Source organism: Cyrtonyx montezumae, unplaced genomic scaffold (genome assembly GCF_038088225.1).
Source record: "Cyrtonyx montezumae isolate F1298 unplaced genomic scaffold, pur_monq_1.0 scaffold_13, whole genome shotgun sequence".
NCBI lineage: Eukaryota > Metazoa > Chordata > Aves > Galliformes > Odontophoridae > Cyrtonyx > Cyrtonyx montezumae.
Window position 1 is genome coordinate 27,820,373 of NW_027071859.1, and position 15,676 is coordinate 27,836,048.

Below are 15,676 nucleotides of genomic sequence, written 5' to 3' on the forward strand. Positions count from 1 at the left end.
CATGCGTAATGCAGTGGAGGAAGGGGAAAAAAGGGGAAAAGGTAAGAAGATGGGCCTAAAAACTAAACAGTGGCAACGAGCTAAGGGAGAAAAGTAATTATTAAATATGATATCAGAATGTGAGATAACACAATATAATACAATATAATTGGAATTTAAGCTAATAAATCAAATAAAGAGAGAGTGCCCAAAACAAAAGGCTTCATTCTACCACTGAATACCAGATGGTGAGGGGGCACATACTGCAGATAAGAGCAGTAAAAGAAGGAAATATCTCGTGACTTGTGAGCAGTTTTATCTTTCCCTCTGGAACAGTCTTCTGAGATATGTAGTTCTTCTCTTCTGAGAACCAGGTACCTGGAAATACTGATGATCCACAGAACTGGAGTTTTAACTCCCAGTGCATACAATAAAATAAAAAAAAATAAAATAATGTAAGATCATTTGTTGTGCCTAAGATGTTGCAGATATTAGGAAAAGCACTGCTGGCAGTTCAGAGAGGTGATCTTTGCCTTTTACTCTGTTGAAGCCATACCTGGAGTGCTAGGTCTAGTTCTGGGTTTCCGAGTACAAGAAAAACATAAGTCATGCTGGAATAGGTGCAGTGAAAATGGTTAAGGGATTGAGGCTTATCATAAAAGGAAAAGTTGAGAGAGCCTGAGCTTTTCAGCCTGGTGAAGAGGAGGCTCAAGGGATCTTATTAAGTCGAATGAATGTCAGATGGGAAGGCGTAAATAAGATGGAGCCAGGCTCTCCTCAGTGGTGTCCACTGACAGGAAAAGAGGCAATGGATGTGTATTTAAACACCAGATGTTTTGTTTGAAAAAATGTTTATACTGTGGGAGTGGTTGAACATTGAAATAAATCACCCAGTGGTTCGTGGGACCTCCACCTTTGGAGATATGCAAAACCCAACTGGAAATATCCTAAGCAACTTGTTCTAGCTGACTTTGCCTGACTAGGGAGCTTAGACTAGAAGATCTCAAGAGCTTCCTTCCAAACTAAACAATTCTATCATTCTGTGCTTTTCAATAACAGAATTCTTCACACTATTTCCTCTTTTTTTTTTTTAATTACTCTGCAAAAGCTTTCAGCTTTTCTTTTTAAGTTAAGAAAAAGTATAAATAAAATCCCCTTACACTTTTTCTGTTTACGTGGTAGTCATCACGCAACACCATTCATGTGCTTGACTGAATGTACAGCAACTAACAAAATAATACAGGACACACATGACTGTGTCAGTAATTAACAAGCAAAAAGGTAAGTAGGCTCACTTAACCTCAGTTAATATTATCTTCAAAAATTATCATGGAGACACTTGATTCTTATACTTAGACCATCAGTATTTTTTTGGTTGGCCTTAAGGCTGTCACTCAGAAACACTAGGGCCACTTGCTGCAACTGAATCAGTTCTTGTAGTTGCTTTAACTACATCTTTTAAATGACACATGCAGGCTCAAATAATCTAAAGGTCTGTGGGCTGTCTGTGGATACCTGTAACTCCATAATCTTTAAATCCTGTATTACAATTCCAGATATTTCATCTTTTATTTCTTTGTGACACACAAATGATGCTAAGGTGATATTTCACCTTCTTGTAGTTGTATTCTTTTCAATCCTGCTCCCTTAGGTTTCGAGTTAGATGCCATACTTTTACTTATTGGAATTGAATGGATAATTTTTTAGCATCAGATTGTAATAGGATGGGTACTTTACCTTCTGGTCACAGATGGAAGAAAGTGATTTTATTGATTTGTTAGTACGAAGCTTGAATGACTACATCTGTAAGTAATACTGAGGCCAGACCCTGGGAGAAAGCACCACGTGAGTTAGTGGAGGGTCTGTATCCTTAACTGAGTATGACATTATGATATTTACCAGTTCTTTGCTGTGCTTTACTTACTAACACCACTTTAATCTTTCTGAGCCATCTGTTGGTCATTCAAGTTTGTTTCATTCATGTGCTGGAAGATTTGAGACTTCCCTTCCAGAGCTGGTGGAAGAGGCTGAATTTACCCATTACCAATCAAAAGTTTTAGTCACAGTAGTGCTTATCATTATTATTTTTTTCTTTTTAATTATGGTACTGAACTACTTCATGCAGAAAATCTCTTGAGAGGGCACAAGCAGATGGTCACAGTAATGCTCCTCAAATTCCAAGGGTCATGAAGGTTCATAGCTCTCAGATTTGCGTGAGGTATTAGCATGGCTGGCTGAAAGCTGGTCTCTCTCCCTATTGCAAACCCAGCAAGTTTGGCAGAAAGAAGCATTAAGCATTGCCAGCACAGATTTTTTTTTTCCTTTGGTTCATACTCATCAGATGATCCCTCTAGAAACCAGAGCTGTTTCCACGCTGTGACCTCAACAGAAGCATGACTGAGAGGTCTTAATGTGCCAGTAGTGCACATTTTATCTGAAGTGCAGTTTTCTCCGTAGTTCAGTTGTGTACATCCAGACACAGACAGACGTGCTCAAACAAGGGGCTTTTCAGAGCTGTAAGCGTGGGTTTCTGGACAGTGGATGACCAGCAGGTAATCAATCTCTAGAGAAGGACTGTTGAATTTGTTACCAGATTCCACAAACCAAGTTACCCAGAGCTGACCGATGAAAGTTCCTGTATCTACAATGATATTTTGTTCATTGTCCCCTTCCTTTTCAATTGACCAATGCACAGTGTTTCGTGACCATTTCGGTGGGTCTCAACTATGAAAAAAAATTGTCTGCTTGATAGAGAGGAGGCGAGTTTAAAGAAACACGCAGGGATCCGCTGCTGTGGGTGCTACTTGCTGCAGGAAGCACAGAAAGCGCTCTCGTATCGGATCCTAAGAAGGGACACTCGACCGGTCATGGCGCTGGCTCGGGGTTACGGGCGTGCAGCTGGGGCTGAGGCAAGCATGGCTGATGTGCGAGGGAGCGGCGGCTGGGCGGCAGCTGGGTGGCCCTCAGCCTCAGGCCGCCCCGCAGAAAGCCCGCGGCACGACCCCTCAGCGCTGCCTCGTTCCCCGGGGCGGCTCCCGCCTATCGGTGACACGGCGGTCCCGGCGGGGATCGAGACGAGCTCCCGACCCCGCCTCGAGAGGCGGACGCCCGCGGGGGCACGCGAGGAGAGAGGCAGCGCCGGGGCGGCGGGAAGAGCGACGGGAGCGAGGCACGGCCGCCTGGGAGGGAGGCAGCGGCGGCGCGCCTCGGACTCCGCCTAAGCGGCCCCGAGCTCCCCTCCCTCCCGGCGGCGCCGAGCTCTCGGCAGCGGAGCATCGCATCGCATCGCATCTCATCTCATCGCGGCGGCGGCACCCGCCCCTCCCGGCCGACCCGCGGCACACGCCGCCTCCCTGCCTCCCTCCGCTCGCAGCCCGCCTGCGGCCATCGGGAAGCCCCCGCGCCGCGGCACCCCCGCACCGCCCCGCACGCCCACCACCGGGAGGATGGGCAGCGGGCGGCGGCGCGGCGGCCCCCGAGCTCCATGAAGCCGCGGAGACAAAGGGAGCGAGCGGCAGCGCAGCCGGGCTGGGGTGGATGCGAGCAACCATGAAAGGCTGCGTCTCCGCCTCCTCCTCCGCTGCTGCCAGAGCGCTGCCGGCTGCCGCCGCTCGGAGGACTACACTGTGAGGGGGGGCGGAGGAGAGCTGGCGGGGTTCGCCTCGCCGAGGTAGAAGGTGTAAGGGAGAGGCAGAAATAAAATGTCTTCTTCGGCGGGGCCCCGCGGCCCTCGCCCACCCACGGTGCCCCCCCCGATGCAGGAGCTGCCCGACCTGAGCCACCTGACAGAGGAGGAGAGGAACATTATCATGGCAGTGATGGACCGGCAGAAAGAGGAAGAAGAGAAGGAAGAGGCCATGCTCAAGTAAGCAGACGCCCGTCATTCATTCATTCGGTCGCTCATTCATGCGCCGCTCGCGGGCGGGCGCTGCCACGGCCGGAGCCGGAGCCGGAGCCTGCCGCTGCCCGGGGCCGCCCCGCGGGGCCGTGCCCGGCTCGGAGCTGCTGAGCCGCGGCCCCCGGCTTCCTGCCGCCCCTACCCCGGCAGCCCCTCCTGCGGGGGCCCTGCCCAGGGGGGAGCCCGGCGCCGCGGGACGGAGAGGCACGGCGGCCCTCCCCGCCCCCGGGGAGCGGGCGGAAAGCCCGACTCGGGGCCGAGGGGCGATCCCTCTGGGGTCCCCGCGACCCCGCCTCCTCCAGGAGGGGCCGCTGGGTGGGGTTGTCCGGCTCACCGGAGCGGCCGTGCTGCCCCCGCCCGGCCCGGCCTCGGCCGCCTCCCGCCGTGCGGCTCAGGGCTTCGCCGGCCCCGCCCCGCGCCCCGGCCACGGTCCCCCGTGCGGCCGCGGCTGCGGGTGGCTCGCAGTTGGGAGCGGCTCGCTGTGGGGACGGCGAGGCGTTCGTAATGAGGAAATGGATGTAATTAGTCGCGCTGCGCGTCGCAGGGGGGAAGCGTGCCACGCGTGCTGGCGGGACAGGGGGATTCGGGCTCTCCGGCCGCGCAGAGGGGTGTCGGTAGGTGCCATGTTTGCACATCAGGTCCCTGCCACTTCTGAAGCTTTTCGCCCCTCGCCCTTGCTAAGAGTCACATGTGACCGTGTTTTCCAGTCTCCTCCGTCGAGAGGAGGCTTCGAATGTAACGCTACTGCACTGCCCGCTGTGAGCGATGAGGATAAACAGATTGAAGCCGTGGCCTGTGGAGGGAGAGCCGGGATCCCTCCTCCCAGCTCCCCTTCAGGCCTGCTCCCTTGCTGGGGGTCGCGGCAGGTAGGTGAGAGGAGTGTGCACAAAGCCCCGGGTGACTCAGGACATACCTCGCTGCCTTGATGCCTGCTGACGCACCGCTGTGCTCTGGAGGGCCGCTCCCAAGGCATCACCAGCCCTGGGTGCTTCTTTCTGCGGCATCGGAAGTACCCACTGACACGGCGTGCCTGCCTCCGGCTCATGGAGACACCGCATATCCTTCAGGCTCCTGACTTCAGGCCTCACAAACTGTGTTCCACTTTTGTCTCTGTCCTTCCACGTCAGCGTCCTGCTCTCAGTTCTACATGGGCTCTGGAGCTGAGGGCAGCAGCGTGTGTTGGGCCCAGCCCTGCGTCTCAACAGTGACAGTGTGAGGCTGGGAATGCAACGCTGGGGTCTCAGCCTGGGACAGTGGATGCAGGTTGCTGCTCCTTACCCTGGGGTGTGGCTTGCTACTAAGGTGTGCTTTTGTGGAGACATTCTGTATTTGTCAACGTGGGGAAATGTGAGTGAAGGATTCCTCTGTAGATTCTATTTATCAGGAGAAAATTATTAAATAGAGAAATAGTTCAAAGGCTTTAAGCTACATTTATCCTTCTCCCATTTCTTGTCCTCTAGAGCAGCTACCTCCCTATAAATATTTAGCTTTTATTCCTTGAAGAAGATTACTGGTTCTGTGGTGCTGTAGAGCAGTGCTGTAAATCTTGCAGCAAGAATGAACTTTTGTCGGTCAAGATGGTAATTTCTCAGCCCTATTCTTGTTAACATGGGGTAGAGGATAATTTTTTTTCTTTTTTTTTTTTTGTTATGCTCTACTTTCATATCAGCATTTCTGTATGTTGGACTATTACTTCCTTTTGTGTAAAATTATCGGAATGTTCAGCAGTTTCACTAAAGGAATTAAATATGATTTTTAAAGAGGGAAAAAAATTGCACTTTGTGAGTTCATCTTGAATTTACCTGACGCTGTCTTCTAAGGTTTTTGACACTCAAAAGTTTGTTTCCTACAACAGTTCTTGTAGTTCATGGCAATAACCATCTAGGCCTGAGAAATTGTATTTATATGTATGTAATATATGTAATGTATATGATTATATATATATTTCTTTAAAGAAAGAGCCAAAAATTAATTGAAAGTACATCGGGAAACCTGTAAACCTTCATACTCAAATTTAGTGAGAGAGCTGGTTCATGAAATTAGGCCATGGCAAACAAAGAACCACTAGATTTTGAGATCATTTACCTTTTATTTATGCTGAGCACTTAATTTCTTCCTGGGGTAAGAGTTGGACACATCTTTCCAGAGAGTTACCTTCTGAGGCTGACTTCTGAGGCAATAACTTTGGTAGTTTTTTGGAGGCTTGTTACAAATACAAAGTGATTCTACCAGATGACACAGCTATATTATAAAAGTCATACATCATCACCATCTCTTCCTATTATCTTCAGTAAAAGTTGTTCCAATTTTTCAGTTGTCTCCAGCTGCCGCTTTAAACCACCTGCAGACACATGATTTTTCCTGTAACACCCACCTACAAATGTCCCCTGGAAATGAAGCTGATCTGTATAGCAAACTAGGCTGCATCCAGCTCTCGGAGAAGCATAGGTCTGTTACATGCTGCCTCATGCATCATGAGGGATAAAGAGGGGGCAGTGTTTCTTGAGTGTTCTGGATGTCCTGATAGTTTGCAATACAAGTTTCTGCAACACTTTCCAGTGTTCCTCGTAGCAGAAAACTGTAAGGAAAAATTACTGTTTATTTAAGCTGCTCTGTTCCTCAGATGATTATCATACCATTGCAGGTCCAAGGAAGTTTGAGATACTTTTTTGAGTAGATTATCTGGGCCTTAGGAGGCATGAAAATGTTAGGGTCATCAGTGAAGAGACCATGTCCTTCTCCTCCAGGTCTGTAACTCTGTGGCTTCCTGAGCCTGTTTCTGACTCTGAGCTGAAAGCCTTCTTGTAAAAAACCCTGCTGTCAGTTCATGCTGACATCAGCACGCACTGCAGTGTGCCAGCCTGGGAGCAGGGTGCTCCTGCGGGGAACAGGATAATGGACAGTGGAATACTTTCTCTGCTTGCTGTGGAGGGTGGCAGAAGCGCATCCTTCTGTTTGAAACCTGCTTGCCTCTTTCCAGGAGCTTACACTGTCTGTCAATTTGTTGACATGCTGAGTTTTCTTCAACAATCAAGGACTGGAAAAACTTGTCAGGCCCTTACGTTAAAGGCAAGGAACTTATACAGTGTAATTCTTTTTTTTCTTTCTTTTGTTCCCCCCCCCCCCCCCCCAGTTGATGGAAGAGACCTCATCATCCCCTCATCCTTACAACATCAGATTTCAAACTGCTGTGTGTGGTACTTTTGGAAGGGACATGTAATAATAAAACATAATAACACAAAATATAATCTTGTGTTCTGTTGAAAATCTTGGAACGATGTGTTTGAGGAGTTTGGGTTTTTGTGAAAGTTCTCCCTTCTGCTTTTTACAGAAACTTCACCTTAGCAATGAAGAGCACTTTACTAATATTAGCCAATTGCCTTGAAATTACTGTTGCACCCAGGGCATCAGCATTTTTGCACCGTGTCACTAGGTGCTCTTGAGAATGCAGTTCTGCCTTTGTGCAGTGGAATGTAGTCCCAGCCTGGTGTATCGCTCTGGAGACTCAAATCCACACAAAGATTGATACTTAACCTGGCACAGAGTAGAAATTGAGGCACCTTGAGTGCAATTCACAGACCTTTCTGTAATGGTGCACCTGAGAAGCTGGGTGTCCCTGCACGTCCAGAGCATGTATAGCTCCTGAGCATGTGCAGGCACCCTGAGTGCCTTAGCTGCAGGTATGTTTGCCTAAGCTTGTTTGGGAGTCACAAACTACACTGTCACATGCTTAAGTCCTCTGAAAGAGCTGATGATTATACAGTGCGTGTATAGTGCGTATTGATATTCAACCATTAACTCAAAATGATAGTATCACAGCAATGTGTAGGTGGTGTTACTACTTCTGACTACTACAGGTGCAAATAGCCTGATGGCTAGAAAGTGATTACCTAAACCCAGTGCACTTCCCAGTCTAATGAAATTGTGTCCTAGAGAAGTGCCACCTTCTTATTACTCAATAGTTTGGCTCCCTATATGGAGAAGAATGAAAAGTTTATGACCCCAGGAGACTTAACTCAGTAATGATACTGATAGAGCTCTCCTTGCAAGTGAAGCTCTTGTGCTACATTCATCTGGTTATCAGGGCTATTAGTATAACCTTTTTTAGAAGAGTCAGAATAGTTTAAAGTATTCTGGGAGAAAGAAGGAGGTCCTTCTTCTTCCAGCTTCACACTGATGGTGTCAGATTTTGGGGATGTCTCTGAACATTCTAGTCTCTAGCAGCTCTGTCAGTTGGAGCGTGGTCTTCCAGACCCATACTTCACTGTTGCTGTGCTGTTTCTGTAGGACAGTGGTAGAATGTGCAATGGCTTCCTCTGCGAACTCATTCATGTGGAAGGTGTTTTATGTGGTAGGTAGTCCTGTAGCTGAAAGAGAAGAGGTTTGAGTTGAGTGGATAATATTTCTAACTTGAAGTGCAGGTGTTGACTCTGATGAGACTAATAAATTACGGGGATGAAAGAGAAGGAAACTTCTCAGTGAGGATAAGGAAAGAAACAACCAGTCATTTGCAAAAACAAAGAAAAAATCCAAAAAATCAGCAACAAAACCCAACCCTGTAATCCACACCATTTTTTAAGGTAAAATGGATTAAAAATTTCCACTGTACATTTGAACACTAGACAGCCTGAGAAAACTTGTATTGTTTGTGTGTGTAAGGTACCTTGAAGGTAAATAACCCTAGGGAATACGTAGCAAATTTCAGACATAGGCAAATCACAGAACTATGTATTCTTATATCTACTTAAGCTTAAATTTGCTTATGTGCAACTGTGTGCTTTATCTCACTGGGATAGTTAAGTACTATGTGCAGAGCATGAGAGCTGTGAACACAGATAGCTGAGCTCCAGTTCTGTTCAGCTGTGGACTTTCAGAATCCAAAAGAATCATGCATTAGGATGGCCAGAGTACTTTTCTCCTCTCATTGTGGAAAAGTAGCTTATCTAAGGGGGAACAACTATAACTTAGTGTTAGATGGATTTAATTAAAAATAAATTTGAAAAGGCATCCTAATTACCATGGCAGTCATTTCCTGAAGCAACTTTTAAGTGGAGATGAAAACTCTTGCTACACCTCTGATGGGATTTAACAAGAAGGCGGAAGGGGTCATTTTTCAATATATTGAGAATAGTTGGAAACTTAACTCTGAGACTTACAAGTTTCCTTGTACTTGTTACTTGTAACTCTAGTTGAATAGCTCTAAAAGAGAAGCCAATAGACACTCAAAGCTATCCTAGCTCTTGAGAGTTATTTCAAGAATTGCTATGGGTTGGTGGTTAATAATCAGGGAGAAACTGTTTCTAACACTGTATTTTGGCTATCTGGTGCACAAACTTCGTTTTAGTAGAATTCAGGGGTACTGGAGCCGCTCTATTCTTAGGGCTGCTAAATCCTGAAGTCAGTTGTCTTTGATTAGAATCTGATGTGGCGAGACAGGTTTCAGGATAGGCCATATAATTTACTGTGTGCAACAAGTTCAGCTTCCATGCTGAACTACTAGCTGCATAGCTGAACTTAACAGATTGACCAGTTCTCTCTTCACCAGTTTCCAGGAGACAGTTTGCTTCTTCTCCATTTCTAACATTTGGACTGTACCTAACATTGGCAAAAAACACTGAACACGGCTTGACGCACAGTGGCAACTGCTGCCATCTTCATTTATTATTGTATTCACAGGCAAAATAGGGAACTAAGGTTCCATGAGCTGCTTAGCCTGAATGGTGTAAACCTGCTGAATGTTCTGTCAACATGAGGAAAAGAAGTAAGATCATTCCTCATCCTTTCTGTTGAAACTGGGACATGTTGCAGAAATAAAAGCAAGAGTCGTAGAACCATCATGAGGAAGTCTATCTTTATACTGATGTTAGGATAAAGATTCTAATGTCTATCTTTAATCCCACTGGGAAGACAAAAGAAGAGTCAAGAGTTCTGGGAACTGTATGTGCATTTGGAAATAAGGAACTGGAGGATGAAATAGAAATGAAATTATTCATGTGGTCCCATGAATCTCACTTTTCCTTCTTTCATCAAAGGAGACCAAAATGCATGGAGCACAGGGCGGCAAGGAGAGTATTTGTGGCTTTCAGGAAATTACGTAGGATTGATAGCGTTTGTTTTTATTTTAAGCAGGATGGTGGACTGAGTAGTACAAGGAGACTACTATCTGCGGTCAGAATGTATATATACAACTGTAGTTAGTTGTGGTAATTACAGGATAATAATCGACTGTTCTTCTGGGAGGACATCTCGCCACCAAGGCAGGAGAAGGAGTTTGTCAGCAGAGAAGAGCTGTAGGGACTTCCTTAAAAGACGTGGAAGAATGAGAGGTGACTGGGTGTGACAGACAGCAATAAACATCCCTGCCATGTTCTAGGAATTGACTTCACATCTGTACATACTGAAATTCAGGAAGGACTGGAGTGCAAACTTTTATCCTGAGTTCTTTTCTGATACCTGTTTCAGTGGATATACTGAAGACTGTTTCTGTGCACGTGTCTTCCCACAAAATTTTCTACAAGAATCCTTCCGTGCTTCATGCCTGGCTTTACCATATAGGAAGCATGCCATTGCACAAGAACTATCTGACTTAAAAGTCCATGAGTCTACAAATTCTTGGGCATTATATGTGTGCTGCAGAATGGTGAAGGCAAAGGCTGGGTGGGTAAAAATAACATGATTGCTATGTGGAAACTTCTCTGAGTACACAGTTGTAATAAATCCAGATCTTAAAAGGAATTTTGCAGAAGATTGGTAGGTTTGGTTGGGCTTTTTTTGTTCTGTTTTTTGTTTTGTTTTGGACAATAGTAGTGTTCCATGGAGGAGAATAATGTTAAGAGACTTTGGAAATTTTGAAATACAGAGGAATTAACAGAGATGTAGCATGCTCCCTTCATCTAGCAGTTAGTAAGCATTTTAAGATTTGAAGTTAATGCTTTTAGAAAAGGCTATTTAAAAAATATTGGCTTAATATTTGCTGCACTTGATTTCAGACTTTTTGGGATGCAGAGTTTTCTTAAAGGTAGAAACCGTCAAATGGAATTGAAGTTTTACTTGTGGTTGCCAACAGAGCCAGCTATAATTTCTATGTTGTTACCTTCTCCTTTTCTCTTCCCACTGATGCGCACTGCATTGGTTTACTGTACCTGCACCTGCCAATATTAATTTCCACTCAGATTCAGCCTCTTTTTCATCCAGGGAACTACAGCACTGGCATGTAGTTATGTTTTTGGGAAAAATAAACTTGAATACCTGCATTTTCACACTATACTTCCCTGTGGTGGTTAAACATGTGTGAAAATCTTATGTAATCAATTACAAACTCAGTGTGGTTTATTTATTTTTTTTAAACCTCAAAGTCCTTTATTCGATGTCTAAGGATGTAGGTATCTTATCAGATCTCTGCACATGTCAAGAGATAAATTTGTTTAACCCTTTTCTTAAATGTCACAGGTATGATAGAGTGTTATGCAGTATTTGTGATGCTTAGTTTTGGAATCTAGGCAGTAAACGTTATTCAGAGTTATTTCTAGTTTTCACAACAAACAACAGAAAAGAATACCACTATCAATTTGCTGTCATCATTTTATAGGTAAGGCGGTTTGCACGAGGCAATGGGATAGCAGGATAATTCTTTGTACTTACAACACAAGTAATCATTCTCAGAATTTGATTGCGTATCAGATAATTATGTCCAGAGAGAGTTTTAAACAGGAAATCCATGTTCCGAATATACTTTCTGGCAAGAAAAGCTACTTGCAATTTTCAGAAAATGACACACACAATGCCATTTATACACTGGCCACATCAAAGACATGAGGAGACGTGGCACAATAAATAGTGGTTTCCAGTCAATTCTAGATTGAATTAGAACATCTGTTTTGGCATTCATTTGACTTTGTTCACATGAAGTGTCTTCGTATTTTCAGTGTCAGGCCTTTGTGCACTGTGCTTATGATAAGATAGCAAAAAAAGCATTGTTAATCTTCAAAGACTGAGAAGTTAGTGTGATTTTTTTGTATCTGTAATAAAAATGGCTAGTACTTGAAATCTACTAATTTCTTGTTATTTGCTCTTTCTTGTAATATGCTGCCTTGGAATCACTGAAAATCAGAGTATCCCTTGATTGCTGCTTTTTGATTAGGGATGAACCTAGCAGGTAGAACTAAAATTTTTAATGACGGCTGTGGATCCAGCAAATTAACTACTTTGAATATTGAAGATCTGTAGTGTAAGCAAAGAATAGTTTCCTCTGTATTTTGGTCTTTATCCAAAGATGAATTCGTAGTTACAATGGTGGTTTGAGTGCATTGTATCAAAATATAAGTACTTACTGTAAGCACTTTAATTGAGAGCTACTTTTTTTTAGACTTTGTTGTGTGAAATCTACTAGGACATTTCTCATCAATACAACATGGCCCAACCATGCTATTTTGGTGGAATTACAGTGCAGAGATAGTCTACCACTGTTCTACTGAGAAATAATGCTCACTCTTAGTTTAGAGAATTTCTAGTGGAAGTCTTCAGGTGCTTGAACGGTCTGACTGTGAAGTATCTTTTCAAGTGTTTCTCTTAGTCACCAATACTGTGTACTCTGAGCTGATAAAAAAATTATGTACCTACAAGTAAATATCTTTACTTATACTAGTAGAAAATACTTCTTATTAATGTATGGGAACTCTTGAATCATGGCCTGAACCACTGATTGATCACCTGAGGTGAGCACTGAGTCAGCTGCAGGAGCACAGGTGAAGGCAATGCACCTGTGTGACTGGAAGGGGTGGAGTCTGGCTCCACCTCTCCCAGACCCCATTTAAGGGCTGACCACACTGGGGAAGGATCTTTTGTTGGAGATCCATCCCGTGTGGAGTTATCGGTGTGCCTCAACCATCTGCAAAAGGTGAGCCTTTATTTACTGGTTGTCTGTTTACCACCCAGATAAGTCAAGCAAAATATACCATCCACCTCGTTATTTTCTGTGAATAATACTCTTTTGGGTTATTCACCCTCCAGATACAAATCTAGTTTGGTCTAGAGGACAGAAAGCATTACAATGTTAATAGTCAGTGTTCATTCTAACGTCTATGAGTATACTTTGAAGGCTTCGAAACAGTAATTTTGAACTAGGTTCATGATCTTTACTAACAGTCAAACTTCCCGCATCTCTCAGGTGGAGGTTGGTGATGAGTAGTGTCCTTTGGGGACAGTTTTGGGATCAGTGTTCTTCAACATCTTTATCAGTGATACAGATGGTGGAATCATGTGTACTCTCAGCACATTTGCTGATGACACCAGGCTGAGTGGTGTCACTGATAAAATAGATGGAAAGGATCCATCCATAGGGACCTGGACAGGTTTGAAAAGTGAGCTCAAGAGAACTGAATGAGGTTCAGCAAGGCCAAGTACAAGGTGTTGCGCTTGGGTTGAGGCAATCCCGGGTACCTGTACAGACTGGGAGAAGAGCCTGAGAGCAGCCCTGCTGAGGAGGACTTGGAGGTCCAAGATGCACAAAAAGCTGCACATGAGCCAGGAGTGTGCTCTTGCAGCCCAGATGGCCAGCTGTATCCTGGGCTTCATCAAAAGACAGGTGGTCAGCAGATGGAGGTGATTGTCCCTCCCTACTCTGACACTGTGAGGCTTCATCTGGAGTACTGTGTCCAGGACTGAGGCACTCAGTTCAAGAAAGATGTAGAGCTGTTGGTGTGGATGCAGAAGAGGGCCACAAGTATGATCAGAGGGCTGGACCACTTGTACAAAGACAAGCTGGGGGCTTATTCAGCCTGTAGTTGTGAAGGCTTCAGGGAAACCTCACTGTGGCCCTCCAGTACTTGAGAAGAGCTTATAAGCAGGAGGGAGACTGACCAAAGAGGGGGGAGATGAAATAAAAAAATAAAATAATTGGAGTTGTTTTTTTCTTTTCATTTATATTTATTATTCTCTAGTTTTTTAGTAATCTTTTCATGTGAAAATATGCACTTTCGCATGTTTGCTATATTACTTTGTTAACTTCAGAGTCGTTTTGACATTTGACATCAGGAGGCTAGATTTTTGTACTGATTAAATGAAATTGCAAAGCTGTAAATGAAAACATAATGTGAGAACTTGAGCTGTGAAAGGACGTGAACAATCTATGATATTTTAGTTAATTTAGGTGATAAGTCTGCTTGGTATTGTTGTTTATTGCAAAAATGTTGATACTGCATGAAAAGCTTAAGCTGTAAATGTTCTGCCAAATGGTTGTATGTTTTTAGCTATAGATGGGGAACATCAAGACAGCTGGCTGATGGAGTGCCTATTGCATGAGGCTAGGCAGTTGAGAAGAAAGGACAGAATTTATGAGAACTCTAGATTATCCTAGTTTAACTATATTGATTTTGGCCCTGGATGCCACCTGCAAAGTATCAGGGTAATGGGTCTACATCTTATGGATGTGAGTTACAAGAGACTTTATATGCTTGTATGTGCTTGTGCCTAAGAATATGGAACCAAACTGTGCAGAAATGTGTACAAGCTATTTTATAGGCTTTAGATGCAATATTATGTTGCTTGATATATGCGGAGTGCCTTGGTGAAGTTTGATCAGGAGCTGAAAATGGGGAACAGTTTTGCCTGCTGATGATAGAATCATGTATTGTGACAGGTGACATAGTTAAACAGGCTGATGCGACGGGCCAACAAACAGCTGCATTGCTGTGGCCCTGTGCCTGTGTTGAGTTTGATAAACTTCAGCGAGTCTGCCTCAGAACAAGTGTCACTGAAAGTACATCTGTTCGATGGGTAAGACTTGAGCATTGTTGAGTCTTTCAGATGGGATGCTTCACTGTATGTCTTCAATTTTGCAGAAAGAAGCCCGTTTTTCTCAAATGCATTCAGTAACCATTTTATTATTCCACACGCTTTATGTAAAAACAAAAACACCAAAACAAACAAAAAACAACAAAAAAAACCACCCAAAGATGACTATCAACAACACAAAAAAAGCCAAAAAACATTTATGGCTGTACAAAAGCATATCTTTTATTTCTTTAAATTACTTTTTGTTTCTTTTTACTCCTAAATTTCTACAGTCTTAATTGTGTATTTTCTTTTTTTTCATTAAGCTGTTTTTCAATACACTCACATAAAGGAACTATATTCACTCAGAGGTGGAGATTGTAGAGTTATATGAATTGGTTCTGATACTGTATACGTAAAAAGTATGTGAATCTTTTGAGATTAAATGCAGAGTACATTTTTCTTGCATTTAGAGCAAAATTAGATATTGATTTTTTTAATGTGAAATCTATTCAAGAATATATCACTAGCATACTGTGACTCTTCTCTTTTGTGTTTCAGATGATTTGATATTGATTATAGTTTTTAAATTTAAAAGCTCTCACATTTGTAAGCAAAATCTCCATAATTTATTTTGCAAATTCTTGGTAAGACTGCATTATATTTAAGCAATGCTTCTCTCCTTTAAAAAGTGTCTCTCAAACAATGGTATCACTCACTGTAAAATAACTTTAATAGTGGATTGTTCGAACTGGACTGACCAGTTCAGAGAAACATCAGAGAATTGACAAGTCTGGTTGCTTCAAATTTTTTTCTAGTGGCAGTGTTTCAAGTTCTAATCTTGTCCTGGTCTGAGCAGATTTAAATGCTTCATGTTTAAAAGGAATCTCTAAGTTCTGGTTACAAGCCAGGTGACACAGTGCTCTGTCTTTCATCTAATCACAGTGATCTGATTTTTCCTTTTTTGGTTTCTGTCCTTTATGGGATCAAACGTATCCAAGCTGAGGCTTCCTTGAGGTTAGAATTAGT

At 43.8% G+C, this 15,676-nt stretch overlaps 1 protein-coding gene across 6 annotated transcripts in view; it reads left to right on the plus strand.

Annotated features, from left to right (window-relative positions):
• Window positions 1-3,457: 3,457 nt before the first annotated feature.
• The window catches only part of RIMS1 (regulating synaptic membrane exocytosis 1), a 287,610-nt gene continuing 275,391 nt past the window's right edge, over window positions 3,458-15,676 (plus strand). For all 6 annotated transcript variants that reach the window (XM_065730886.1, XM_065730887.1, XM_065730880.1 and 3 more), the window contains exon 1: window positions 3,458-3,844. In XM_065730886.1, the coding sequence (XP_065586958.1) occupies window positions 3,681-3,844 (164 nt within the window). In that variant the 5' untranslated portion in view covers window positions 3,458-3,680. The remainder of the gene's footprint in view (window positions 3,845-15,676) is intronic.